Source organism: Teleopsis dalmanni, chromosome 2 (assembly GCF_002237135.1).
Source record: "Teleopsis dalmanni isolate 2A chromosome 2, ASM223713v2, whole genome shotgun sequence".
NCBI lineage: Eukaryota > Metazoa > Arthropoda > Insecta > Diptera > Diopsidae > Teleopsis > Teleopsis dalmanni.
The window spans coordinates 237,415,634-237,443,581 of NC_051847.1; the positions used below are offsets into that span (position 1 = coordinate 237,415,634).

General features: G+C 29.0%; 1 protein-coding gene across 2 annotated transcripts; it reads right to left on the reverse strand.

Moving 5' to 3' along the window:
* Positions 1-4,750: 4,750 nt before the first annotated feature.
* On the reverse strand, positions 4,751-27,080 carry LOC119682596 (nucleolysin TIA-1; the record flags this gene model as incomplete). 2 transcript variants are annotated; one of them, XM_038096074.1, is given in 7 exon segments in its annotated part: positions 4,751-4,829; positions 12,163-12,319; positions 12,491-12,865; positions 13,005-13,194; positions 22,966-23,062; positions 23,226-23,301; positions 26,993-27,080. In XM_038096074.1, coding segments are annotated over 5 exon segments (837 nt in total). In that variant the 3' UTR covers positions 4,751-4,787.
* Between the last annotated feature and the right edge of the window lie 868 nt (positions 27,081-27,948).

Below are 27,948 nucleotides of genomic sequence, written 5' to 3' on the forward strand. Positions count from 1 at the left end.
TATCGAATGTTCACATATAGCTTGATTTTAATTGAATATGTTTTTGGTAGTCACCAGGAGGAAGATCTTTATTGTACTACTCTACTACTACAATTTTTCTACTATTCTACGGGACTTAACTATATCTTCACATACCGAGGAACTACCGGAGACTGATATTAGAAGCTTCATGAAATTTTTACTCAGTCTTGGATTTCTAACTGATCATTTTTGCAATTTCATGATAGAAAAAGAAGATACAATTCTTGGAAACGCCCTTGCATCGGACCTACAAAAACTGATATCGGGAGCTTAACATAAGATATCTCATATTGCCAATAACACATTAATATTTCATAATATATATTGATTACTATCAAAAGATCATACACCAGGAGACAATTTCGTATTTGCAAACTATACAGTAGTGCTTTTCTGTCTCACCACCTATAAAGCATCTTACTCATAAAAAATATTAGCAACATTTATAAGCGATAAAAGTGCTTAGCTATCCTTGGATCATCCTAAGTTGGCTGTCTTCATTGATTACTGGACATGTGAACGTCAAGTATCACCTCAAAAAGATAACTCTTGTTGAGGAACATACTTGCAAGCTCTATCTCGAAGAAAAGGAAACAGTGGTGTATATATTGTGCTAATGTCCAGCACTGGAAAGCAGGAGGCTGACTGTCTTGGGACACCATTGGGTTGATGCTTACTTGGCACCTTAATTCAAACTTAATGAGTTGCTTGCAATAACAAGAATGAGGCCAGTTTGGCTTTAAGTCAATAAGGGCATTCAAGAATCGAAGCACGAAAAGGACCAAAGTCGTTTCATGGTCTACTTCGGCTAATCCTTCGCTTCAGTGGGGCCACTTGTTGAGTAGTACGCTGCCCCAACATCCCACAATATATATATAAGCAAAATAAGAGATTGATATCACACTCAACTATCAGTTTTGATTCCAAAGAAGAATAATGAACATCGACAATAATAATTTGAAAGAATATAAAATAACTTTTTTAATTTCAATTTAAAAAATTATTAATTAATAACACAAATATATGTAAAAGTTCTTTTTCTGGCTTTAAAGGCAATCAGTTTGGCAGTATCTTCAATATGAAGGATAAAATTGAATAGAACAGTGATTTATAGTAAATAGAAAATTTTAGCGCCTTGTAGCTAAAAACTAATTTGTAAAAAAAATATTAAAATAATAATTTAAAAGATAATTAAAAATAAAAAAGAATCGATTCAAATACAGTTTCGATAATAATTTTAAAAATATATATTTTTCATATTCAGCATTTGGCATTTGCACAAAGAATAAAATATATTTTTTTCTCGTATTTATATGAAAGTTACTTTTTACTATATTTAATTTATTAATTGTTATCATCTTATTATAAGAATAATATTAGCAAAATGTTTAGTTATAGAGTTTTATTGCTAAAATAATTTTATTCGTTTTCTTTTTTATTATATTAATAATTATTTATTTTTTTTATGTATTTCACTTTCTTTTCTGATATGTAGCGCAAACATTAACAAACAAATCGTTCAACTTTTAATTATTTCGTTTCAGCTTTTATATTCAGTTTCAAATCTGTGTATATATATATATATATATATATACCATATATAATTATTACACATTCATTTGTATAATTTTTAATTTTTAACCATAAACTACGTGTCCTTAAAACTTAGAGCCAAATTCTTATGCTTGGTCAACAATTTTTTTTGCTTTAATTTTTTTTAATTTTTGTTTTTTTTTTTTTTAAATATACTAAACTACCTTTTTTTTATAATTCAAATTATTCACGTCTCATAGCTTCGTTTTTTTATGAATGCTTTTTTAATTCCATATTATATTTTCACTTTATATTTTCTTACTACAAACCATTAATTTTTTTTTAATAATTAATTTTTTTTAATAATTAATTTTTTAGACTCAATATAATTTAAACTAATTTTTCCGTAACAAAAGTATTACAAATCAAATAACAAAAATTCCGCTTTTAGGATTTATTGTATAATAACTTTTATCAAATTTTATTTATTTATATATTTATATATTTTTTTCTGTTTTACTTAAAATCACAAAACTTTCAAATTGGTTTTCCTTCGCTAATTCACAAAACCTCAACAGTTCCATGCTACTCGTATTTTGCTAAAATATCTTTTTCTGGCCTCTTTCAGCTATTTCACCTACAGTTTCTAGACATATGTATGTAATATGTATGTATATTTGTATATATATATTAATAAATGTTTTTATATTTATATATATATATAGTTAATTGGCTTGTGTATATGTATTCTTCTATATAACTTGTACATAGGCTAAACACATAATTGCGTTAATAAACTACAATTTTCTACTAACAATCTACACATTTTCATATAAATCTACATACTTAGATATACGCCGATTCATATATATAGTCACATACGTGTGTACTCGTATATAAACATTTCATTATCATTTTGTGTTCAATATCAAATTTTTTTGTTTTTGTTTTTTGTTTAACTTAAATTACATTTAAATAATTTTTATATTCATATTCATATTTATATATATATAACTATTTTATTAATTTTTTTATGTATTTTCATAATAATAAACATTTATATGTTTATTCATATTTATAAATATTTATTTTCATATTTTTTTTTTGCTATTTATATATTTATACTTACACATACAAATACACATGTAAGGACATAACACAAACAATTATAATTATAATTATGTTTATAATATAATATTGCTGTATATCAATTATACGAATATTTTTATATAATATATTTACTTTGCTCTATATATTTAAATGATTATATTTAGGTTTAATGCATAACTGCTTATGTATATACTAGTTAATATACATACTATATATATGTATATATATATTAATGTGACTGTCAATAATCAAATAATAGATAAAATATTATAATGTTAAGGGATATAGATAACGTAGGTTCAGATAAATTATTGTTTATTAGTATTAATACATAATCAAAAGAACAATTTAAACTAACTTTAATAAGCAAAGAAGTTAATAAGTTTCTTCGAAAATAAGTCACTCTGTAGTCCTTATAAGAAAACAAATCAGGATAAATGGCTTCAGAGTTACAACGTAGTGTGTTAGGTGTAAATCAAAATACTTCCTCGTCAATAAAATAGTATTATGTTTAAGCATTTAACATAATACCTAAGGAGTTACCAGATAGGACAACTAAATTTTTTTTCATAGTTAAAGCAATTCAATAAATGAGAACCAAAAAGGAGTTACCAGACATGATAACTAAATTCTTTTTACTGCTAAAGCAATTCAATAAATGGAAACCAAAAAGGAGTTACGAACTAAATTTCTTTTTATAGTTAAAGCAGGTCAATAAGTCCGAACCGAAGAGTTACCAGATAGGAAAACTTGATTTTTTTCATAGTTAAAGCAGATTAATAAATCCGAACCAAGGAGTTACCAGATAGGATAAATAATTTTTTTGTAAGGAGTCACCAGACAGGACAACTAAATTTTTTTTATAGTTGTGGGAACTATGCGTTGCAGAAATTAATGTTATTCGTAAGGAATTACCAGACAGGATAACTAAATTCTTTTCATTGCTAAAGCAATTCAACAAATGGAAACCAAAAAAAAGTTATCAGACAGGAAAACTAAATTTTTTTTCATAGTTAAAGCAGTACAATAAGTGGGAACTATGCGTTGCAGAAATTAATGTTATTCGTAAGGAATTACCAGATAGGATAACTAAATTTTTTTTCATAGTTAAGACAGTCCAATAAATGAGAACCAAGGAGTTACGAGTTAGGACAACTAAGATTTTTATAATATATAAATAATTTCAGTTATTGGGAACCATGCATAGCAGGAAGCACAGTGTGAAGAGATTTATATTTCATCATAAACGGAAGTTCAACAGTAGAAAACTTAGTATCCCTGCAAATTCTAACAAAAGCAGAAAAGCTGCATTTGCAATCATTAATCGATACATAAGCAAATGAAAAGAAAATGATGCCATCTCATCTAAACATAGTTTGAAAGTAATAAGCATCTTTCTTCAGTTTATGACAATGCAACAGATACAAATCAATGTACCTGCATTTATGAAGAAAATAGCTCATATTTTTTGAATTTTTGCCTTTATTTGAACTTTTGCTTTGTATCTGCTAAGTTCGTTTGCTATTTATGCTTAAATCTTAAGATATATATATATATATTCATACATATATTTTATTTAAAATAATTTAGTTTTATTATATGATATATATTGTGATACTTGTCTTTACTTAATAAACATAAGATACATAAATGAATGCTGAAAAATATCGTCTCATATGCTTAATTTGCTTAGTGTTAATATCTTTTAATTAATATCATTCGATGGAATATTGATTGTTTCAAAATACTTTTATTTAAAGTTCTTAACATAATTGAAGTTTTACTCACTATTGTTTGTGTGTGTATCTGTACTGTGGTAACTGTTTTTGAGTATCTCTGCATACACCTGCTGCTCATATACTTCTTTAGATACTTTCATGCATTTACATATGTGTGTATATAGACAGACAGATAGATATCTGTCTATATAGCAAATTTCCCGTGTATTCGTTACAAATTCTAAACATTTGTATATTTATACTTTGTGTTGATGCTGAGAAAGCAATTTAATAAAATTCATTTAATTCTGGTTTTGTTTAAAATTTCTCCTAATGCGTTTGAAATATTTTATTTTAATTTAATTGCATTTTAGCTTTAAATATATTTACTTTCGTCTATAGTAACTAACATAATAAATTTGCTGCTAACCATTCATCTTCTGGCAACTGAAATAATAAAAGAAATAAAAATATATTTTATATATAATTTTTTGTTCTTTATTTATTTGTTTTATTGTTTTTTATTGTTTTTCATTTAATAATATTTAAGATTTTTAGTTAATTTTTTGTTATTAAAATAGTAAAGCCTCTTTTGGGTGTGAAAGTAGCAAGTTAATAAAATAAGTAGACAGTACATATTTGTACTTGACGTGTGAATTGGCATTTAAAGCAAAAAGTGATTTTACAAACCAAAAAAAAATAAATAAAATTTTTATTTTGACTAAATTAGAACTAATATTGTGAGACATAGTTTACATAGTGTACATGGAGACATGTAAAATTTTTGATAGTAATACTTCTTTTCCATTCCATTGAAAGAGACTTATAACCTCTTGATCGTCGCTAAAGACTTAAAGAGCCATGAACAGAATTTGGTGTGAAACAGTTGGAACGCCACTCACATCGTAATAGACTAGATAAGCTTCTGAGCAGAAAAAATTTGTGAATAATTTTGGCTTAGGGCTAATTGTGTTAAGTACACTAAGCATCAACAAACGAAATATACTGTTGTTCATTCATTCTAATAATAACCCAAGCGGGTATTGAAGAAGAACTAACTACTATCTAAACTGCTTAAGTATCAGATGTAGTAATTAATACAATTAATGTCTTATTAGTTATTTAATCAGCTCTTTTATAAAACTCTAGGAGCAAGCTTGCGCAGTCATAAAATAAGTAAATAAGATTAATGCACTTTATGATCATGATCGAGAAGATGTGTTATACAAACAGTCAAATCCCAACTACCACATTGATACTTTTACTACTATTTTGATACTTTTATGGTCTGCCTTAACTAAAAGCGTAATATTTTTTGTGTCGATATATAAGCAAAATATACATATTTACTCACAAAAGGCCCAAATTTTGCTATGCGAAAAATTAATTATATTATGTTGATGAATAGAAAAAAAGGCCATCAGATTTCTTTATTCCTGCTTAATTCGAAACTTGGTTTTCATCAGCTTAAGGACAACGTTTTATATGTTGATAGCATTATTTTGCCAAAACTGTAGCGAACACTGCATATGAACACTTATCAATTTATATAAATAACTTCTTCACACAATATACTTCAGACTTTATACACACAAAACAATCTTAAAAACAATGCATTTAGGACTCTTAAGATGGACAGACCAAGATGTGGAAACCATCAAACAAAAAATAGAGAACGTGCAGTTATAGAGTTCTTAAATTTTGCTATAAGAAAAAGAGCTAGATATACTATGAACTACGTGTTAATTCTAGCTGAGCAAACTGGACTAAGTTAGGCCGATAATGCCATCTGATATACCAAATGAAATAATGGGAGAAATTAAAAATTTGTAAAAATGTTGATTATTACATACTTAATCCTTTCAATCAAAACAAAGTAATTATTATTAGACACTTATTAATAGACAGCAGGCGTCTGAAATACAACAGTAAGCTGGAATTACGTTTGGAGTGGAGTATTGTCACCCACAAGGCTCCTGTTCGTAATTAAAGAAAGGTAAACAGCCATATTGTATGTGACGTGTTCCTATTACCATCACGAATTACATATATAGCTACAGAATGCTTTTATTGGTACAGAGAACTTTTGTTCTCTGAAGTTTAACTATAGATTTTCTTTAATCTGTAAAACTCATAATGTTTTGAACTTATTATGTATCATATAAATCGAGAGATAGCGACTACTAATCGAACAGTAAGTTTACCGACACTTATGTGGCATTTCTCTATAAATAATTTTCTCAGTAACTCAACCACAAATATTTCATATCATGTCTTAAGAGTAAAATATTCCTATATGTCACAAGCTCTTCTGAAATTCTGGACAAGCTTTTAAACGCATTGCTATACTAACTGAACTATAAAAATTGTAGGAATTTGTGCAAAGGTAATTTAAACTTTATTATCATAGGAACTCTATTATTAATTAGTAATCACAAGTAATGTATATTTAAAACCTTTGTTTAGAGTTTTATGACTTCATGGACTTTTCTTAGGATTTTTGAACAGTTAACTGCTACAAGGATAACTAAGCTACTGTGTACTTTAATAAGTTTTGTGTACTAAATGTGTAATTATTAAATAGTTCAAAATAATAAGCTATGCAAATTAGAAATTATGCTAAAAATACATATTACAAAAAAAAAAAATTACAAAACAAATATGCAAAAAATAAAGGGTTAATAAATCAATAGAAAGTTTTTAAAAAAATTTAAAAAAAAATGTTAAAAAATATTATAAAATTATTACAAAATTACTAAAAACTATAAAACAATATTAAAAAATCATTAAAAAAAATATTGGAAAATCAACAAAAAATTATTAAGAAATTATTAAATTAAATTATTAAGAAATATTAATAAATCATTAAAGATTATTAATATATTATCAAAAAATTAGTAAAAAATTATTACAAAATTATTAAAAACTTATTAAAATATTATACAAAAAATATTAAAAAATTATTACAAAATAATTGCAAAATTATTAAAAAGTTTTTAAAATATTATTAAAGAATTATAAAAAAAAATATTAAAATATCATTTAAAAATCATTAAAAAATTATTGAAAAGTAAATAAAAAATTAAATTATAAATTATCTCAAAATTATTAAAGGAATGATTAACAAAATAATGAAAAAAATAAAAAATTTTAGTAAAAAAAAAAAATTAGTAAAAAATTATTAGAAAATTACTAAAAACTTATTATTCAAAAATTATTACAAAATAATTACAAATTAAAAACTTAAGATATTATTAATAAATATATAAAAATAATGATAAAAAAAATATTAAAATATCATTTCAAAATCATTAAAAAATTATTAAAAAGTCAATAAAAAATTATATTATAAATTATTACAAAATTATTAAAAGAATATGATTAAAAAATGATAAAAAGAATTTTAAAATATCAATTAATAATAATTAAAAAATTATTAAAAATATATTATAAAAATGTTTTTGTGATCTTAAATTTAAGCTAAAATTTTATATATATTTTTTTTAAGTTTTCATACAAAAGTTTTAGTTTTCTAAGTGTAAGAAATTGTGTCAATTGATAAATTTTAATATTTTCCTCATTTTTCGATAAATATTAATAGGCACTAGTACTATGTTCGTTAGTTTACAAGTTGTATGAAATGTTGAGAAATGAAATGAAAGTAAATAAACTCAATTAATTATATGAAAGGCATTAAAAACTAAATATTTTGAAAAGAAATTTTAATTGAAGCAAAACTCTGCAACAAAAATATTTTTACATGAACTTTTTAAGTGAATTATCTTAAATTTAATTTTCGAAGACTGGAAGCCTCGAAGCCTCCAAGCTTTCCTAGATACGCAAAGTAGGTGCAATGTTTTTCTTGAATGAATCTTCTTCTTCAAAATTGTATTTTTCTTTAGTTTCGTTACGTGAGCTTGTAATTTTTGTTACTAGTTTCTTTTAAATGTGTACTTAAGATACAATTTACATAAATATATATTGATATTTCATATATTCTATTATTATTTTAATTATTTTTTGTGTTTTTTTAACTTCTTGCTAAATTATAAAAAATTTTTTTCTATGTGATTTTGTGCAATTTTTGTGTTTAGTGTTTCCTTAAGTTTGTCTATATCTTTTCTTGAGAATATGTATATACGAGTATGTGTCAATGAGTCATTTATGCTTTTTTTTTTGTTAAGATACAATTTCAATATAATATTCTTTTTCAATATTTCAATATTTTAGTCACTTATTGCAATTAAAATATATTTATATTTATTTGAAATTGATAATATATGAATGTTCTAGTGTAACTGCATGTTTAGTTGTGTATCTGAAATTTATTCTATTAAAGTTGTTATGTTTCATTTAACAATTTCGTTATGATGCTTTACCAACTTGAACTCTTCTCCGTGTGAACGCCACTTTAATGCTCGTGCTAATTTGCATGTTAATGCCAGTAAATTTACATAAATGCGAGTGTATTTTTATGTATTGGTGTAGTTGTGAGTGTGTGCTTACATGTAATAATTTCATACGCATATGTATGTATTTATATATATATATAATATTATTTTCCTCTGATTTTCTATAACATACAAATATATATTTATATATATTTATATTTATATATATGTGGAGATATATATTTATTAGTAAGTAAATTGCGTTTACATTAAGCTTTCATATATGCAGCTCAATTATATTTCAATGGATTTTTTTTATTCTGCGTGTATATAATATATACGTATATATTTTACTATATTTACAGTTCTAAATTGTTTATATTAAATTAGTTTTGGTTTTTTTTTAATTTATGCAATTTCATTGTATAATTTCTGTTTGTGGTTTTACTGTGCCTGCAAAAGTAAAGGATAAACCTTAAAAAATAATACGGGTGTTAGTAAAAATTGGAAAAAAGTAGTAAAAAATTTAGATAATAAATTAATGTTAAGTTAATTAAGCTTAAATATTTAATTAATTCGAAATGTATATAAATTTATGCTTAAAACTATGCATTCAAAAATTCTTTTAAAAAGTGAAAGAGTAAAAAGGAAGCACATGAATTACTGTTAAAATTTGTAGGTAAAAGTTATTAGTAAAAAAGTTTATAAAAGTTGGTAAAAATATTTTTAAAAGTTGCAAAATGTTATAATAATGTATCAACATATTTTAATGCATCAAAAAATTTTAAAATAAAATAATAATAATACTTAAATATCAAGACTTTACATTAATATTTTATAAAAATATAAAATACAAGTTAATTTTAACTTCAAACTAAATTTATTTCAAAATCTCTTCTACAATTTCGTTAGTACATAAAAATCCATTTAGTATCTAGTGAGTGTTTACTGATTTAGTGGGAAGATCTGCCTCCTCACAGAAATCTAGAGTGATTTAATATGGTGACCTGCCATAAAAGCTTAACACCTTTTTGTTTTTAACACACATAACAAGATAAAGTCTGTTCTACAATTTCGTTACTATATGTTGTAAATATCAATAAAATATCGTGGAAAAGCATAGTGATTTAGTGGTAAGATCTCCCTCTTCATATAAATCCAGAGTGATTTAATATGGTAACCTGGCATAATCGCTCAACACCTCTATGTGTTTAACACACGTAACAAGATAAAGTCTGTTCTACAATTTCGTTACTATATAAAAATCGAAAGAGTATCTAGTAAGGGCTTAGTGGTAAGATCTGCCTCTTCATAGAAATCCAGAGTGATTTAACATTGTTACTTGCTATAAAAAGTTGACAACTTTATGTGTTTAACACATGTAACAAAATGTGGTAATGAAAGGTCCATTAAAAATTCAAAGAATTTTGCGGATATAATTTTCTTTACAGTAGGAGTTAAATTGAATGTAACTGCACCTCCGATTAAAGTAAATTAATACAATCATAAATCAAAAAAAATACAATCATACTATCCGTATATTTTGAATTTCAACCATACCAGCACCACGACACACTTATTAAGGAATAATCCTCTATTGATATGGTCTACAACTGAAGTTGTAAACCATGATCGCCGTGTTACCATATCACCATATTTCTGTTAATGGCGACGCAAGTAAAACTAACTCACTACCATTTATGCTCCAAACAGTTTCCTGTTTTTGACAATAAATCTATAGAAAAAACTCTACATAAACTGTAGAGTTTATGTAGAGTTTTTAAAAGTGTAACCGAGTGAAGTTTTTTATTGCTAAGTTTATTGCTTGAACCAAATATTAAAGAAACACTCATACGCAGTGTGAGCCGATATTTTCTCATTTAGGAAAAATGCAAGTAAATTGTTGTAAAATTGAAATATTTTATATAACTGTTATATATAGCATTATGTTACTTTTGCTGTAAAAAAATTAAGTCAGAAATACAATATAATTATATTTATATATATATCATATTCAGTAGCAACATAAAGCTGAATAGTATCTTTCTTGCAGCATAAAATGTGTTGGCTTTTGAAACGTTGTCTCCAAGAACTCCGAAAAATCTGATTTTTTGATTAAAAATGTTTGCTCTGCTAACTTGATCTAGAAAATTCTTGATCTACGTCAGCAGTCAGCAAGTTGTGATTAGAAACACCATAACTTATTTCCTATTAGTTACTACCTCATTGAATAATTTTGGTACTATTAATTCATGTGAACCTTCACTCTTTGTTGTTATTTATTTAAATTCGACGATGTACTTCGGACTGATTCTCATATATTATATAGAAGTTGTAAGCTATCGTTCATATAACAATAATTTTTTGTTTTAAAGAGAAAAGTATGTTCTGTAAAAAAATTGAATTTTTTTGGAATAACCTAGTTTAATATCAATAAATATAGAAGATTATTCATATGGACTTTAATTAATTTCACATTTCAATATTCTCTAAATATTATTGTAATTATTTACTAGCACTTATAACTTTGTTCTGGAAAAAAAACAGACAGAAGCAATATACAAAAACCTATTGCCACATACTGCTACGGAACAATGTTGCTCAACAACCCCTTCTGATCAATCAAAGGGATTAGACTTTAGGACTAAGTTAATATCACCGAAAACTAACAAAATTAAAAAAGTACAAAGCGTCACAGGAGATGATATTGGAACTTGAAATGCTGGTCACTGGGTATTTGACAAATATAGTCTTTAGATATTCTTTTAATCTTCTTCGAAGTACCCAAAAAACTTCGAGTGCGAGAAAGAGGAAAAAATTGTTAGCTTTTCCGGTTATTGATTTAATAACAAATTAAACAATATGATATTATATTATTGTTATTTTGTTTATCACCCGATTTGTTAAATTTAAGAGTCCATTTATGATATATTCACATATGAGTCATGTGAAATATATGTAAAAATTTAATACACGACACATATTAAGTGTACCCAAGAGCTATATACCGATAGATATTGATATTATCCAATATCAGAGAGCGAGAAACTCTGAAATCCTGTGCATTCACTGTATTAATTCTAATAAAAAGCATCAATAATATTAAATAAAAATATCTGCAATGAAATCATAAAACCAAAACAATATTTTTATGTATTTTATTTAACATTTTTAAAACTTTTAACAAAGTAACACAACTCAATAAAAAGAATTCTGAATATAATAAGATATATGTGTAACTCAACAAGAACCAAATAAAATAAAAAGTAGCAATGGCATGCAACATTAGTAAAAAATAATTCTAGAGATAAAGTATAACAGGCTTTGTTAAATTGAAAGTGCGATAAACAATTTGAACACTAATAACTCCAGAAATATTGCTCACATACCTGTGGGCTTACTTGGAATTGCTGTATCGGATAAGCAACAACACCGGCGGCTTGCGGTATAGCAGCTCCTGCCACACCCGTCGCCAGCTGTTGTGCAGGAGAGATTTGAGCTTGAGTAGCAACACCTTGCCAAGTAGCGGGAATCTGAACGCCCATGCTGAAGAAGAAAACAAAACACATAAAAATGAAATAGAGCTTTGAATATACATATAAAAGCAAATATCTTTTTAGCAAGAAATATCTTTTATCACTGATATGGTATTAATGAACTGATATAAAAGTAAAAGTGTAACAAAATATTTATAGTGAATAGGTAAAAATTACTTACCCCATATAACCTTGTTGATATCCACCATATTGGCCAAAATGATAGCCTTGTATACCTTGTAGAAACTGATTTTGAACTGCTGCGGATGCTGCCGGAGTAACAGAAGCTGTAGCCGATGAAGCAGGGTATGTGGGTGTAGGTGAATACCAACAGCCGGCAGCTAATTGTTGTCCATAAGCGGCCGCAGCGGCGGCGGCAGCACCAACACCATACGGAAAACTGGCTGCAGCTGGATTAAGAGCCTGACTAGCGATTGTCTGGGCATTATTGGGATCTCCACTCTCCTTACCCCAAGAGCATTTTACTGGTTGTGCATTGATTTCAGTATTGTGCACACCAACGATAGCATGAGTAGCGGCCTCCTTAGTTGAGAAACTGTAAATATAGTTGAAGGGGTTGGATTACATATAAAAACAAAATTGATATTAACTGCTAATACAATATTGAAATTAAAATTTGAACAATATTATTTAATAAAATTAAGGCTGAAATTTTGAATAAGTTCTGTACTCACCGTACAAATGCATAACCTTTGTCTTTGAAGACACGTATCTCCTGTATTGACCCATAGGGTGCAAAAGTTTTTTGCAATATTTCCTCACTAAGGGATGTCAATGCACTATTGACGCCACCAACATACACGGTGCAGTTCGAGGGGCTGCTTTGGTTATAGACTTCGTCAAATGTCAAGGGTTTCACGTTTTCTGAAAACGAAAAAATTTAAATGTGTAAAGATTTGCTTTAAAAGTAAATACAATAAATTTTATGAATTGCAGATTACGTTTGTTCTTTCTAACAACAAAATGATTAGCTATGCATTTTATATAGCATTTTATATCTTATAAGTATATGATTTTTTTTCACAGACATTATAGAGCATTTAAAGCAATGCATATAATATTCTCTTTTTTATATAAAACAAGAAAAAAGTGGTTATGCGACCGCTATTTGAAAATTGTTGTATTGTCCGATATAAATTACTGATAACAGTTATAATTCCAGGTAGAAACATTCACAATCCCGTAAAAAAGCAGAGTTGCTAGTCAATCACTGATAATCATCTAACTTTCAAATAACTTTAGAAAGTCCTGACGAATTCGAGATAACAGAGATTTCCATATCACTCAGTGATAAGTTCAGTATCATCTTTTCAATTGGATCTTTTGCATTGTTGCCAAATCAAGTGGTTATATATAAATTTCTACAAATACTACTGCAATTTTAGATATTTTGATATACTTAGTGTGGACAATGAACAGACCCATCCTTTTAAACATCATAATGACTAAGTAACTATTCATTTAAATTATGGGTCCTCAAAAAGTTGTTTTAACTTGAGCCCATACATCTTAACGTCCCAAAATACTTAGTTAATGCTTCTCTTTAATTGGCCATTTTGAGTAAAATGTGTAATATTTAAAAACGATATCAAAGTACTAAGCGTAATTATATCAAAACTCTTCACGTAATAATTGGAATAAAGTTTACCACTCCGCCCTCCGGGTCATTGACAGAAATCTTCTCTCTTTGTTCCTAAGAGGTGGTTTTAGTGGGTTCAAGTCATACACTGTGGCTGTCGAATAATTAAAAATTTTGTCTTTTCTCAAATTTTAAAATTTTAATGTCCCGAAATTTCTAAAATTTTTTTATATCGAGATTTTCGAGAATGTGATCTATATCTGTAAACCATACTTAATTGTTCATTTTCAATTTTTTTTAAATTTTTTGTTTTACATAGTTATATTCGCACATAAGGGATAGGACCTGAAGCTATATGCGAAAACCGACAGGCTGCCCTACTTAGCACTAACTAATCTCAGAGTAATCACTAACCGCATGGGACGATACACAGTTCTCAGATCAGTCATTGAATAATCACGAAGCTTATGAGGAATACACAAATTAGTCAATAAGATAGGTAGGACTCTGCAGAAACCTTCCAGCTATCAAAGAGTAAAAGTGTCCATATGCACTAACTGGGAAAAAGACTCAACATTAGACTTTGCAGATTTTGCTTATGTCGGGGTTTCCGAGATTGAAATCTATTGCGGTGTTCCCAAATACTGAGTCATTGGTTCTTATTAGTTAAACATATCAATCGCAATAAATAATACTGAAATGCAGTCCATTTCCATTTATTACAATATGTGTTCTGTTCAGTGGTAAAACGTTAATCGAAGAACCATATATATTATGTATACGGACATAGTTAACTCTAAACGTTCAACCTGTTTATTTCAGTTTTGATACGTATATTAATAAGGTCCTCGTGTGTGTTACTCATACCGCATTCATATGTTTTATCTATAAAAATGCATTTAATTTGGCTCACTGTCTATTAAAAACTGTTGTTTCTAAAATGGTGTAAAGTTTTTTGTTTTTATTTTTTGAAAACGGCGGAATAATTAACGTTTTTTTGTCCTTGTAATTTTTAACAACTCGAAACTAGTGTAGCGTTACATATTACAATATCGGCTCAATAGCACGGCACATTATACACCTTCGGGTGGATGTAAGGAAAAATGAGCTCACGACATGCAACAGGAATTTTCATGTGGAAAACAAAACCGACTTCCAAGCCCGCAGCCACCAACAAAAACGGTAAAATTATAACAAGGTAAAAATTTATTCTCCGCTATTGCCGCCGTATTACACCAATTGGCGCGCACACACCCTACACACACACACACCCATATGCTCACATGCTTTGCCGAACAACAATTGCATGTAGACAAACGTTTAAATCAACACAAACATATAAATTTATAAATTTGCATTGCGCACACTTATGCGCTAATTTCCTCAACTCGAATTAACAACGTTGCCCGCCGCGCACGTCTCAGCCCTCGTTTCTATTCTACTGTACTCAGCCAACTGCTACGAAATGCTAGTGTTCATACATCCGAAGTGGATTTGAACTGTGAATTGTGTCTGAAGCTGGGGCAATAGCATTGCCTCTGCCTCTGCTTCTGCTTCTGCTGCCTCCCATGACTTCGTTTGGCCTATGGAGTATTGTGCTGCTCTGTGCTCCACTGTGCTTGGTTTTTTTTTTAAATACGTGTAATTAAATTAAAATGAAAAAATAAAAAAAGAAAATAACAGAAAAAAAAAATGCAAAAATTGTAAAAATGGAAATAATCACAGTAATGACTAGCAATGTAGTTTGTTGTTGTTGTTGCTAGTTCATTGTTGCTGTTGTTGTTGTTGGTAGCAAGCGAGTGTTTAACTTGGTTAACGGTTTAATGTTGTAATGGTATTGACTGTATTCTGTGGTGAACGAACATACATACCAACTTAGTGGTGTTGGTGAAAGTGTCGGTGTGTTCGTTTTTGTAGCTTGCACACAGCACTTGTCTCGCCTCAGGATATTATAGTGTTGCGATAGCTCAGCCTGAGGTGAACAAGTGGGATGGACGCCTTACGCTTAAAGTCTGATTTCCTTTATTGCACATACATACATATGTACGTAAGTGTGTGTAAGTGTAGCGGATGTGGTGAAATGACATAGCATTGCAGATATGTAAATTTTTTTCTTAACTTAAATGCATGCATAAATATGACAAGCAAAATACGTGTACTTATGTGCGTATATAAATTGCTTTGAACATTTTGTGGCAATCGTGACATATCTGCGAGGGGAAAGGTGTGCATTTGTGTACTTGGAAAACAATAAAAGTGGATATTATCAATGTGAATGTCTCAACTTGTATTTAAAAATATATTAAACTTATATATTGTATTTTGTTAATCTGAAAATAACAACCACTTGAAGTAATAGACGATTATTCAGTTATTATAAAAATTTCTAAATAAAGAAAGAAAATTAAATCAATGTGAAAGTATAACTTCTTTGATTGTATGACAGAAAATGTTACGGTAAATTAGAAAATTAGTCCAAAGACATATGAATTGGTACTGCATTATCAAATGGCCGTCGTTTTGACTGGTGACTAAGATCAATAAAACACATCTCAAAATTTCAAATAAATCAAAAGTCATTGTCAGATATCGACGACGTCAAATTTTTCTTCCGTGCCTCTCCCTCTCTCTTCTCTTCCTCACGACGCAACTCCTTTAACCCATTCCTTTTATATCTTATTCTTTGCTATCCAATTTTTCTGTTCCTTACATGCATTTACTCTTTCTACATTTTTAAGAAATAAATATTTAAAATTAAGATTCTGTTGATTTCACAGGATAGTACACATTATAAGATTTATCACCATCCGGAAAATTTTTTAAGTTCAATCATAAACATTTTTTAAGTATATAAATTCCTATTATCTAATGTAAATATAACAAAACTCTAGCTCAACTATGTTATAAGATTTGAGTTATTTTAAAATATTTCATGTAAGTCTCAAATAAGAATATTGAAATTTATGGTTTAAACATATCCAGAATTTGTAAAAATAAAGCCTTTTTACAATGGATTTTAGGAATAACTAAACGCATAGGATCGACCAAGCGCCGTTCTCAGCCTTCATACGAGTTTATGATATGTTAGTCAATTTTTTTTTAAAAATACCATTTCTTGAAAGACTTCTTGAACTGATTTTTTTCATAACCTCAGATGCAGTTCAAGATTTCTGTTGCTAAGTTATTAAGAGAAATATATATGAATGACTGGTTAGACTACTACATACTATGCTGCACTCGGTTAAGTGAGAGGCTATTGAAAAGTTTTATTGGGTCAATAAAACATAATATCGATAATACTAAAGTGAATTGCAGCAGATTTATGTAAATTGAAGAAATCTTTCTATAATAGATAATTTAGTTAAGCTATCATCTGATCTTATAACTTATGTGATAATCCACCATTAAGGACCCTCTTGAAAATTTATAAAGTAAATTTCAATTAATTGAAAACTTTTCACGTATCTTGTTCATTAGTTTCTATACTTTGCGATACGTATGTATCTTCAAAAGTAATAGAAAATTTATGTAGCTTAATCTATTTTTAACCTTCTTAGGAACCTGTTTTTATTAATTGAACTAAGAACTTATATACTGAAATTCTAATATATTTACGCGTTTATCTATTTTAAAAACTGCGGCCCATAAATACATAAATTCTGTGACTTTTTTTTTATAGAAACTAATTTCATGGTACCATATATCGATTTGAATACAAAAATGTTTAATAATAGAAGAGGTATAGGAGATTCCAAGCTCCAGCTTTAATAAACGTCATTAGTCAGCGAAGTAGTAATTGGAAATCTTAGCCCATTAATTAAGTAGTCAAATTATTAGTAAATTGTTTATCGATAATTTTAAGCACACCGATTTTAGTACGTACACAGACCCGTACACTTCGTCCCCTTGTGGCAACTCGCGGCGACAGCAATTAAAATATAACGAACAAGGACTAGAGTGTGGCAAGCAGTGGCAACATCAGCAATGGCTGCGAGGACAGTAATGGCAAGAAAAAAATCCACAATAAAAACAGTAACAATGGCAGCAAAAATAACAACAACAAAAAGCATAACCATAACAACTGCAACAATATGAAAAGCACAGAAAGGACGAAAAAGGACGAAAAAAGGAGTCATGGCGTATCGTGACACATAAATCATCATGATTAATATGCACAAATATGAATTTTAAATATTAATGAAAAGTGAAATTAATGTAAAATACAAAGGGACACAGAGAAATTATGCAAAATAAAATAAATAAGTAAATAATTAAAAAAAAATAAATATCAACAAGGAAACAAGCAAACTGAAGGAATGAATTATAATAAAAAAACAAGAAATTTAAATTGAATTATGTACAGTATTCAAGGAACAAAATCTGTTGATTAGAGATGCAACTTAGATTTGCCTTATAAAATGAGACAGAATTCAGAAGAAATGAAAATCAATTTTCCAAGAAAATCGCTTTAAAAATGCAAAGGCCGGATAAGTGCAGTCGCATTTATAAGCACTTAACTGCCGTTATTGGGAGGAAGTCGAATTGAATTTCCGTTTGAATTCATACCGGAAACTAACGAGATACAACAATTTTGCAAATAAGAAAAAAATGTGACAAGTAATGATAAAAAGTATAAAATTCATAATAAAAATACTGCGTTTGCCTTTGACAGTAAGACGCACAATATATAAGAGAGCCAGGATAAGGATGGAAAATTGTAGCTTTACGCAATAAAAGTATAACGTGGCGAGTTTCTTCGAATTGGAAAACGCTTAGGAAGAACAACAGTAACTACATGAAGCAGATCAGGCTGTGGCTGTGGGAGTAACAGGAAGAATGGCTACAAAACAGCACTTAATAAGTAAGTAAGTAGGAAGTTACTTAACGGAAATAACTCAAAGAAGTCATCATTAAATATTTACGTGACTCAAAACTCAATGGAGAAGAACAGGTGAACAACGCACTTAACAGGACTACTCGGAATGAATTAAAATTCATACAGAATTTGTGTAGACTAAGACAAAGTAGTCAAATACAATAAAAGAAAAAAGCTAATAATAAAATATAAAATAAAATTTGTATAAAAGACGAAGGTATTTACTGAAAAGCAATGTCGTAGTATGACTAAAATATCAAATGCTATGGCTGTATTTAAGCTCCTTTGTATTCAGAAAATTCCAAGCTAAAAATATATCTTATTTAATGTAAAACCTGAAACTATTCATAACTAATGTCTAAAATTATTTACTTTTATTATGGAAAATTTAAAAATTTGAATTGTACTTGAAGGCACAAGGATGTGCCAGGACCCAATGCAAATTGTGTGGGCATCACAGAAAAAAAAGTTCTTCTATCTTAGGTCATTATGTATGCAAATATAAATCAGTTGCAGCTGTACTGCACCGCATTTATTGTAACGATGCTGTCTAAAATTAACTGCCAACAGGATCGGAGAGGTGGCGTGCGATGCCAGAAACTTTTGTCACATAATTCACCTTTCATTATGCACGTAATTAAGCTGTTGCGCCTAAAAATATACCATAAACATGAATGGAATTTGCTTAATTGTGCGCAATCTACCAAAAATTTTGATTTACGGCATTAGCGCATAGACTGGTACCGACGACTACGTTTGCACTCCTTCGACTGTAAATATCTACAGTCAAAAGTCAAATAGTTGCGAAGAAATTTATTAATAGGAATAACAGGATTGGGAAGACTACAGGGTTGGTAGGCAGGGAGACAGCTAGGAAGGTAAGCAGGTAGGCAGTCTTTAGTTAATTTTGTCATTATGACAACGACAATGAATAAAATCATATTTACAGTGCACAATGGCAAGGAGTAGGTGACATTCTGTGCACTGAAGTAATTAAATTCAATGAGTTCACTTAAATGAACTCAGCATTCGACTAGAATAGGGAGAAGAAAATTCATTGCAGTTTCGTAAAAGTTTATAAAATTAAAATTTCAAAAAAATTAGAATTTTTTTCGAATACAAACTTCATCTCTAAGTTGGGCAATAAATGAAGTAATGTACTGTTTGAGGAAATAACACCACAAATCCTTGCTGTTTTAGCGCATTAAGTATAACTTATAAACTCAAGAGTGGTAATAAACTTCAACTTGGTTAAATCATAAAAATAGAAAGATCTTTAAATAAAATAGAAAAAAATTTATTTAACAAAAAAGTAATAAATAAATAAATAAAAGAAAGGGAGGAAAATAAAAACACAAAAATAAAAACGATATAAACATAAAAAAAAAGTGAATGAAAATAAAATAGAAACATGCAAAGCAATACGTGTAGAATACCAGAAGTATACGTATTCCGGTAAGCAGCTGTGAACACTTCTTTTTTACTGTAACTGATATCCGCAATGGAAACGCCTTCAACAATGCATGCAATCCTTAAAAAATCCTTAAGAAAACTTTACGGTTGCGGTGAAATTTATATTTAAATATTTGGAATGACATGCTTATGTGCTGTCATTTTATTTTGCATATTTCTCGGGTACTCCTCGTGTAAGGCATTGGCTAATACACATACACAAGGTAGGTGTTAAGGTTCGAAAAGAAATTGCATACTGCAAAGCAATTGGCAGCAGTTACTTTATGACACCTCTTAGTCAAGTCTCTCGGGAGCGAGGTGCAGGTTAATAAAAGTGTAATGGACAACAGTAAAGCTACTCGTTTTATTCGAGGAGGCATTAAAAGTTTAAAGTGTCAGCAAAAACTCGACTATAAAGAAGGTTTACATCTGCATAATTTTCCTGTTTTTTAAATTAGGTTGAGAGAGGTCAGCATGACATCTTTAGGGTATATCAAGTGTATTCTGAGATTAAGGATAGCGCTATCGTATGGAACGATTTTTAAAATTTGTGTATTACTGTTGAAGAAATAAATAAATTTATTTTGATCACATTTCTTCAATTTATTTATTTTAAAACCAATTAAGTTAAACTTTTAATACAGTTTATCAGATCAAAATAAAAATCGGTACAATCATCACAATTGGTTATATCTTAGTTACTTTTCTAAAACTAACTAAGAAGTTTTGGGAGATCCACCGTTGAAAAAAAATTTAACTGTGTTAAGATTATTGAAGTGTTACTGTATCTTACAATTTTTAAGCAACTAACTTATATATTTATAATTAACCGATTAAGTTAATATAGTTAGTTATATCTGAAGGGTTGTGATGGAGTCACGGTCATTAGCCTATGTAGTAAGATGACTAACGCAGTCATCTTACTATCTCTATGTCATAACTTCTAAGCTAATGAGAATACGACAATAACCTTCACTTAGTGTCTCCCGGTAACACGGTTATCAGTAAGGACATGTCCTTTCTTAGGGTGTATATTCGGGTTAAGAGACTGTACTTTTGCGTAAAAGAGCGGTGATACGTTTGAAGAAGCACTGAGGAACGGAATACCTATAATGGGGTTGACACACCTAGAAGACGGATGCGAGATTTCGCGTTGCTTACTTGATACGTTGAATATCAGTTTTACAATATACTGAAGACATGGTATTTCAGCCACAGAAATAGTTGTGGGCTCACGATTGTGATAGAGTTCCAGCCTTTTGAGCCGACTGAATGACTGGAGGTCTCGACACCAAAAGAAGATTGAATAAAAAATTTTTTAAAAAATAATTATAAAGTGTTGGTAGCCGTTCCATCGAGGCAGAAGCATCGATTTGTATACACCAATCATATTCGAATAGTTCCATGTTTATTTTTTGCAATTAACTAACATTTATTTATGTTGGTTGTATATATTGTTTTTTGTAAAACAAGTCACGATATTTTGCAAGATATTTCACAAATAGAGACTCAACGTGGTTGTTAAGCATAAAGAGTACACCATCTATGTTATGATAGTTAAAGTACTAATTATTTACTCATACAACTTTCTTTTGTGATAAGCTTAATTTTTCTTTTAGTGGATATGTTAGTAAACAAAATGATCACATTTAGGGCACTAAATTCTATATATAACTTTTAGAGGATCATTGCATACAGAAAATCACTTCATGATGTGACTTCATCCCGTTTTGAGATGTAACAGAGTGGTTCCTTTTAAAACGACAAAGGTTAATACACACCAACAATCTAATAGGTACAGAGGCATGACTTAGTAATGTTTTTGACTAAGAGTATCAAATAGACATGTTGAGGTACACAAACAATCTCATTACTACAGAGATATGATTGCCAAACTTTTTTTTGACGATGAATGTGGGTTTCAATAGTATACACAATCAACTCAATAAGTTCTGTTTTGGTGATATATATTTTGGATTATATGACTTTGCTACCAGGATTATGCTGTTTGTCACTAAAAGGCTTCCTTTGTGAGAGAACCTGCAGACAGTACTTTAACTGTCGATAGTTTGAAAGAGCACATCCATCTTTAGAGAATATCCAGCTTTATACTGACCAGTCCTCAAACTTTATCTCAAAAAGAATTCGGTCTGTGCTGATATGCTGTGCAGTATGTTTGTATGATGTAGTGTGTTACATTTTGTGGCAATGTATCAAAATAAAATAGATCGAAAATAATTATAAAGGTCTTTCATTTTGAGCTGTATCATTTTTGATTTGTCTTACTTGGATTCGTTGGGATGTACTTGATGACTTCGTACCAATTAAACTTATTTTCACAGTTAATTTTAAATTTGCGTTTAAATCATATGAAGCTGTGACTTTAAATTCAAGAACGTATCTTAATCAACTATTATTGTCCTCACTGCCGTTGTGCCAAGATTGTGCAGTTAATAAATATTTATGAAAATTTCGAGACTATGGAAACTGTGCTGCACTGATAATTTATGTCCACAACATTACACAAATTAAGAAACATTAAAAAAGAAATAAAACTGCTGGCTTTCCTTGACATCGTTATTTACGATGCCTTCTTTTAATAGAAGAAATCTTTTGTTATTCTTGTTTGCCTTTAATGTCTTTTATTTCATTCTTGCTTCATATTTTATATTCCTTTCAGATTTTTTTGTTTTTTTTTTTTGTTTTTTTTTTAAGTGGTTTTACTTACCTTTACTCGCCGGTGGTTTCCTGGTGGCCCAATTCGTCCGAATTGAACGCGAGCCAAGCCATTGTCCATTCATAGCCGTAATGGCGCTCTCGGCTTCCTGCAATGTCAAAAATTTTAATTAAAATTGAGATGCGCAAAATAAAAGTGAAAAGCTGAATAAACTGAACCGAACTGAACTGAACTGAAGTGAACTGAATGGAATATGATGAATAAAATGAATAAATAAAATAAAGAGAAATTTATGATGAAATGTTACCTACCGATTTCTTGACAAATGAGACGAACCCATAACCCTTGGACTTCAGTGTTTGTGGATCACGCACGACACGGCAATCACTGTAAATAATACGAAAGATACATTCAGATACTTTCATTCAGTTAAGGAAGCACAAATATTAACATTTTAACATTTCAACATTTTAACATTTTAACATTTTAATTAAGAATTAAGCTTAATAAAAACATTTGGAAATCTTGAGAGTATGAAACTTTTTATTAAATTGAAACATTTATTCTGTTATTCTGCTTTTGTTTTATTAGTTTCATGTTTTATTTAAATTTCGTTGCTGAATTCTGCTTGCGAGGCATAAATCTTACTTTGCAAAGAAACTTAAACTTTTATGCAAATTTTAATAAAAGTTAATTTAACGCTTACAACAGCAACAACAACAATAACAACAACAATAGCAACAGCAACTGTTGGGTATGTGGGTGTTGCCAGCAACAGACAAAGGCAGCAGTTGCTGCGGCATGAACACCTAAACTACTTTGCCACACGCCACCTGCGGAATACAAAATTGGAAATTCACGCATTCAACAAAAAAAAAAAAACAAAAAAGAATTGCTACTTCACAGATACAAAATGAGACTCAGTCTCAGATACTTTTGCAGTTGCAGACAAAACACAACACAAGATATGAGGCGACAGATAAGAACAGATCAACAAGGATAAGTTTTGATAGGATAATGGCATGTACATATTTCAAATTTGAAATCTGACCCTGTTTATCGTTTTTATTTGCGGTTTTTTATTTTCCTTCCATTTTTCTACTTTCCACTTTCTACTTCCACCAAAAAATAGAGGAAAAAAATATATAAAAAGAGAAAATTTATTAAGTACAAACACAAAGTGGCATAAAAATTTGATTAAATATAATAAAAAAAAGGCTAACAGGCTTCCCAACTGCCGTTAAGCCGAAGAGGAGCCGCAAGAAAAGGAGCCGCGCTGGGTTATTAGTCACACGCGCGAAAATTTCATCAAACCAAGGAAGAAAGTCGTTGACGGAAGTCGAATTTGCAGAAAGAGTAATGGAGATTTCAACATTTTCATGAATTCACCATTTCTTGATACCGGAAATGGGTCAAATATTTCAACTTCTCTTCGGAAATTGTTTTTGTTTTTTATATTTATTTTTAACTGTGCAAATTAAATTAATTTTTTAAAACCGCAAAATTGCTTTTCTTTTCATTTTGGTATTTAGCGGAAGGACTGTTAATACCCATTAATTAGTGAAAATTAAATAGACATTATGTTCAATCATTTTTAGGGTACTTTATACGCAAAAAAATTACAGTAAATCATTATTCGATAGTATTTAAAATGATTCTTTCATAAACACGATATTAAATTCTTAAACTAATTGATGGAAGTTTTTCTAATTGAAACTATGGGGCATTATATAGATTTTCCCGGGAGCTGCAAATTGGCAACGGATTCGATTAAATTTCATAATTATGAATACCTATATAACGCTATAATCATTCATTATCGATAAAACTTAGGACTGTAATAATCAATTTTCAATTTCAAACATTCATTATATAATACTCAAACCTCTATTCATCAAGTCAACAAAGGTCTAGTCAACAAAGCTTCAACTAGAGCTTTGTCACCATCATAACCACGTTTATGGTTATGAACTTATACCCTGAGTATATTAGTTATATTAATATTTTATATGAATATTCCCAACAACGTAAGAGGCCTTAGAATAGACCGGTCCATAATATACATAAGGAACAGAGCTCTGAAGCTATATGCGAAAACCGACAGGATGCGCTACTTAGCACTATCTAATCTCAGAGTAACCACTAACCACACGGGGCGGTACGCAGATCTTAGATCAATAATTGAATAATCACAAAGATTATGAGGAATACTCCAATTAGACAGTCAGATGGGTGGGACTCTGCAGAAACCCCCTAGCCATCATAGAGTAAAAGTGCCCAGATGCACTAACTCGGAAAAGGCTCAACATAACTAACTGATGTATGTAAAGTACTATCTAAAGATTAATTGAATACTCCTCCACAAACGTAACCCTAATATATCTCTAGTAGATAACTTAAATAAAACGAAACGGTTAACTAGATTTAATGCTTCTTTTTCTTTGCCTGGTTCGCAGTTAATATTATATTTTGAGCATGAGTTCTAGATATTTTTCAAATATTTGAATAATTCATATTCTGATAACTCAGGATCTGCTGTTTTAGGTTCTGGTGATTCAGACTACGATGGCTCAGGTTGTTTATAGAAGAGTCTCTATAAAAAGTTAGATACAATGCCTATTCTGACCCAGTATCCTTTGAGTATTCTATGGTTAATCAATACCTCAGACAACATATTTAATTGTATAGACCAATACAGAATTTAAATATTTTTCTATTGCACAATAGTTCTGTAAACCCATTTTGGATTTGCTTAAAACTGCAAGACTTACAAGTTCTTATTTCAAAATTTTTCTAATATATGACTTAAGTTTTGGGGACTCAAGTTCTATTGACTCATGTTCTTTATCCAAAATATGCAATAGTTCAATACCCGATGCATCAGCTATGCTGATCAGGTGTACTTTCAGGTAGTTTTTTATGGTCGATCAATAGTTCGATAAATATTCTTAATCTGTTCTTGATTATATCAATATAGTATTTTAATCTATTTATGTATTTATCTATTAAACAGAGTTCCTTTAATTGCCGTACAACAATTTATTATCTCTTCTGTTTTTCTTGAATCTCAAGTACTCTGTTTCATATTTTTTCAATTATATTCTAATAAGATTCAGACCCTAACATTGCCATAGAAGTTTCCTTTATGGCAAGTTTTTGGACTTGCTCATTTACCGGAATTTCTGGATCTCCTCAATGGAACTCAATGGAAGCTGAGTTCATTAGTAATCATTTCTATTATTTTAAATTATTTTTACTAAAACTCTGTCAGTAATTTCAAGAAATTTATACTGTTTACTAACACAGGTGTTATAAGCGGTAAAGCAATAGGTGAGTCCACCTTTCACAAGACGTGCTGCCACTATCATCTAACTAAAGTAAATAACTGAAGAAGTCTATTTCAAGTTTTGACACAAAAGTAAACTGTGATTTCCAGCTTTCAGGCCTGGAGCCTTTAAATCTGGTTACATAAACTGAAGTTATTGCAACCATGGACTTTCTAGGCGGCAGTACGTAGTGTGATAAGTTTTATGGAAAAGTTAATTAAACAACTTTGCTGACCGAGTTTTTCTTGTTATCGAAGTTAATTTAAGTTTATATATTTATGTATACAAGATGTATATTTTTATATTTTTTTTTTCAAACATGGTTTGGTATTTCTTTTTTTAATAAAATCAATGTTGTGCCTAGCGCCATCTGCTTTGGCGTCCTGCGTGCAAATGAGCTAGTCTTTAATAAGTGGCGTCGCCTAAAATTGCTGGAAGATGATTTCATCTATTGGCAATTGAATTTCAACGCATGGAAAATACAAAATCACTACAAAAACAACAATAACAAATGAAAAAGGATAAAATTGCTAACAACATTTATTGAAAGAAAATGAAAAACAGCGGCACAAGGCAGATTGCCTCGCAGAAATACGAAGGATGTTGCTGGGATTAAAAGGGTTCAATAAGGGAGTAATTTGCATAAAAGTCATTACAAGATTTAAAATAAATTTAAATATATTTTTTTTCTTATTTATGGAAGTTAATATTAAGCAAAATGAGATAATTTTTTTACAATTTAAAATACTTACGATATTTCACCAAATGGCGTAAAAGCCTCACGCAGTTGTTGGGTTTCAATTTCTGAGCTGAGATCGCCAACGAAAATATGGAATTGTTCTATAAAGAAAAATAAGAGAAATAATTCTACATTAGTTAAATTTTATATATAAAATGTATATAATAATTTATTTATTTACTTAAATGCACTTAAATTTCCATTATAAACTTATATTAATTGAGTTATTAAAATGGACTCAGCTACTTTGAATAAATATTGATTTGCATGCAATGCACGCTAAAATGGTTTTGAAATAATTATATATTGAATACTTTTATATACGTTAAACATTTAATCAATTACTTTAGCTTTTCCCAGAAATTTCCACAAAAGTATTGCGTAATAACTTTTTCATTAAAATAAATTTAATTTGTTATGTTAATTGATAAATATCGAAAACTGCAAAGAAATGATGAACTTAAATTCATTTGCAGATAATTAATCACTGCATTACATCAAACAGTTTTATTATAAAAATTTACATATATTTTAATTAAATAATTCCACAACATTTAATGCTCGGCTCCTACAAATCACTGGGAGCAGTGCTCAAAAGTGAATTCCATTACGAAGTCATTTCATGTGGAAAAATTATTCCACTGCAAAGAAAGTAGTAATTTACATCTTCCATTGATGAATAAAATAATAAAATAAAATTACAAAACTATAAAACTGCATATGAAGTTACGACAGGGCAGGTTATGAACTCATTACATTTACATTTCAGGATAATTGAATTAAAATAGTTTCTGCATTACAGATATGTTATTTTATTTAATCAATTTAAATAATGATATATTGATATTTCGTTTTTATATTTCATATACTTTCAATCACTTTATTTATTATACATTTAAAATTAACATAACACAATTGCTCTGAATGTATAAAGCAGAAATATTTATCTTAAAAGTCATTTAAGAAATG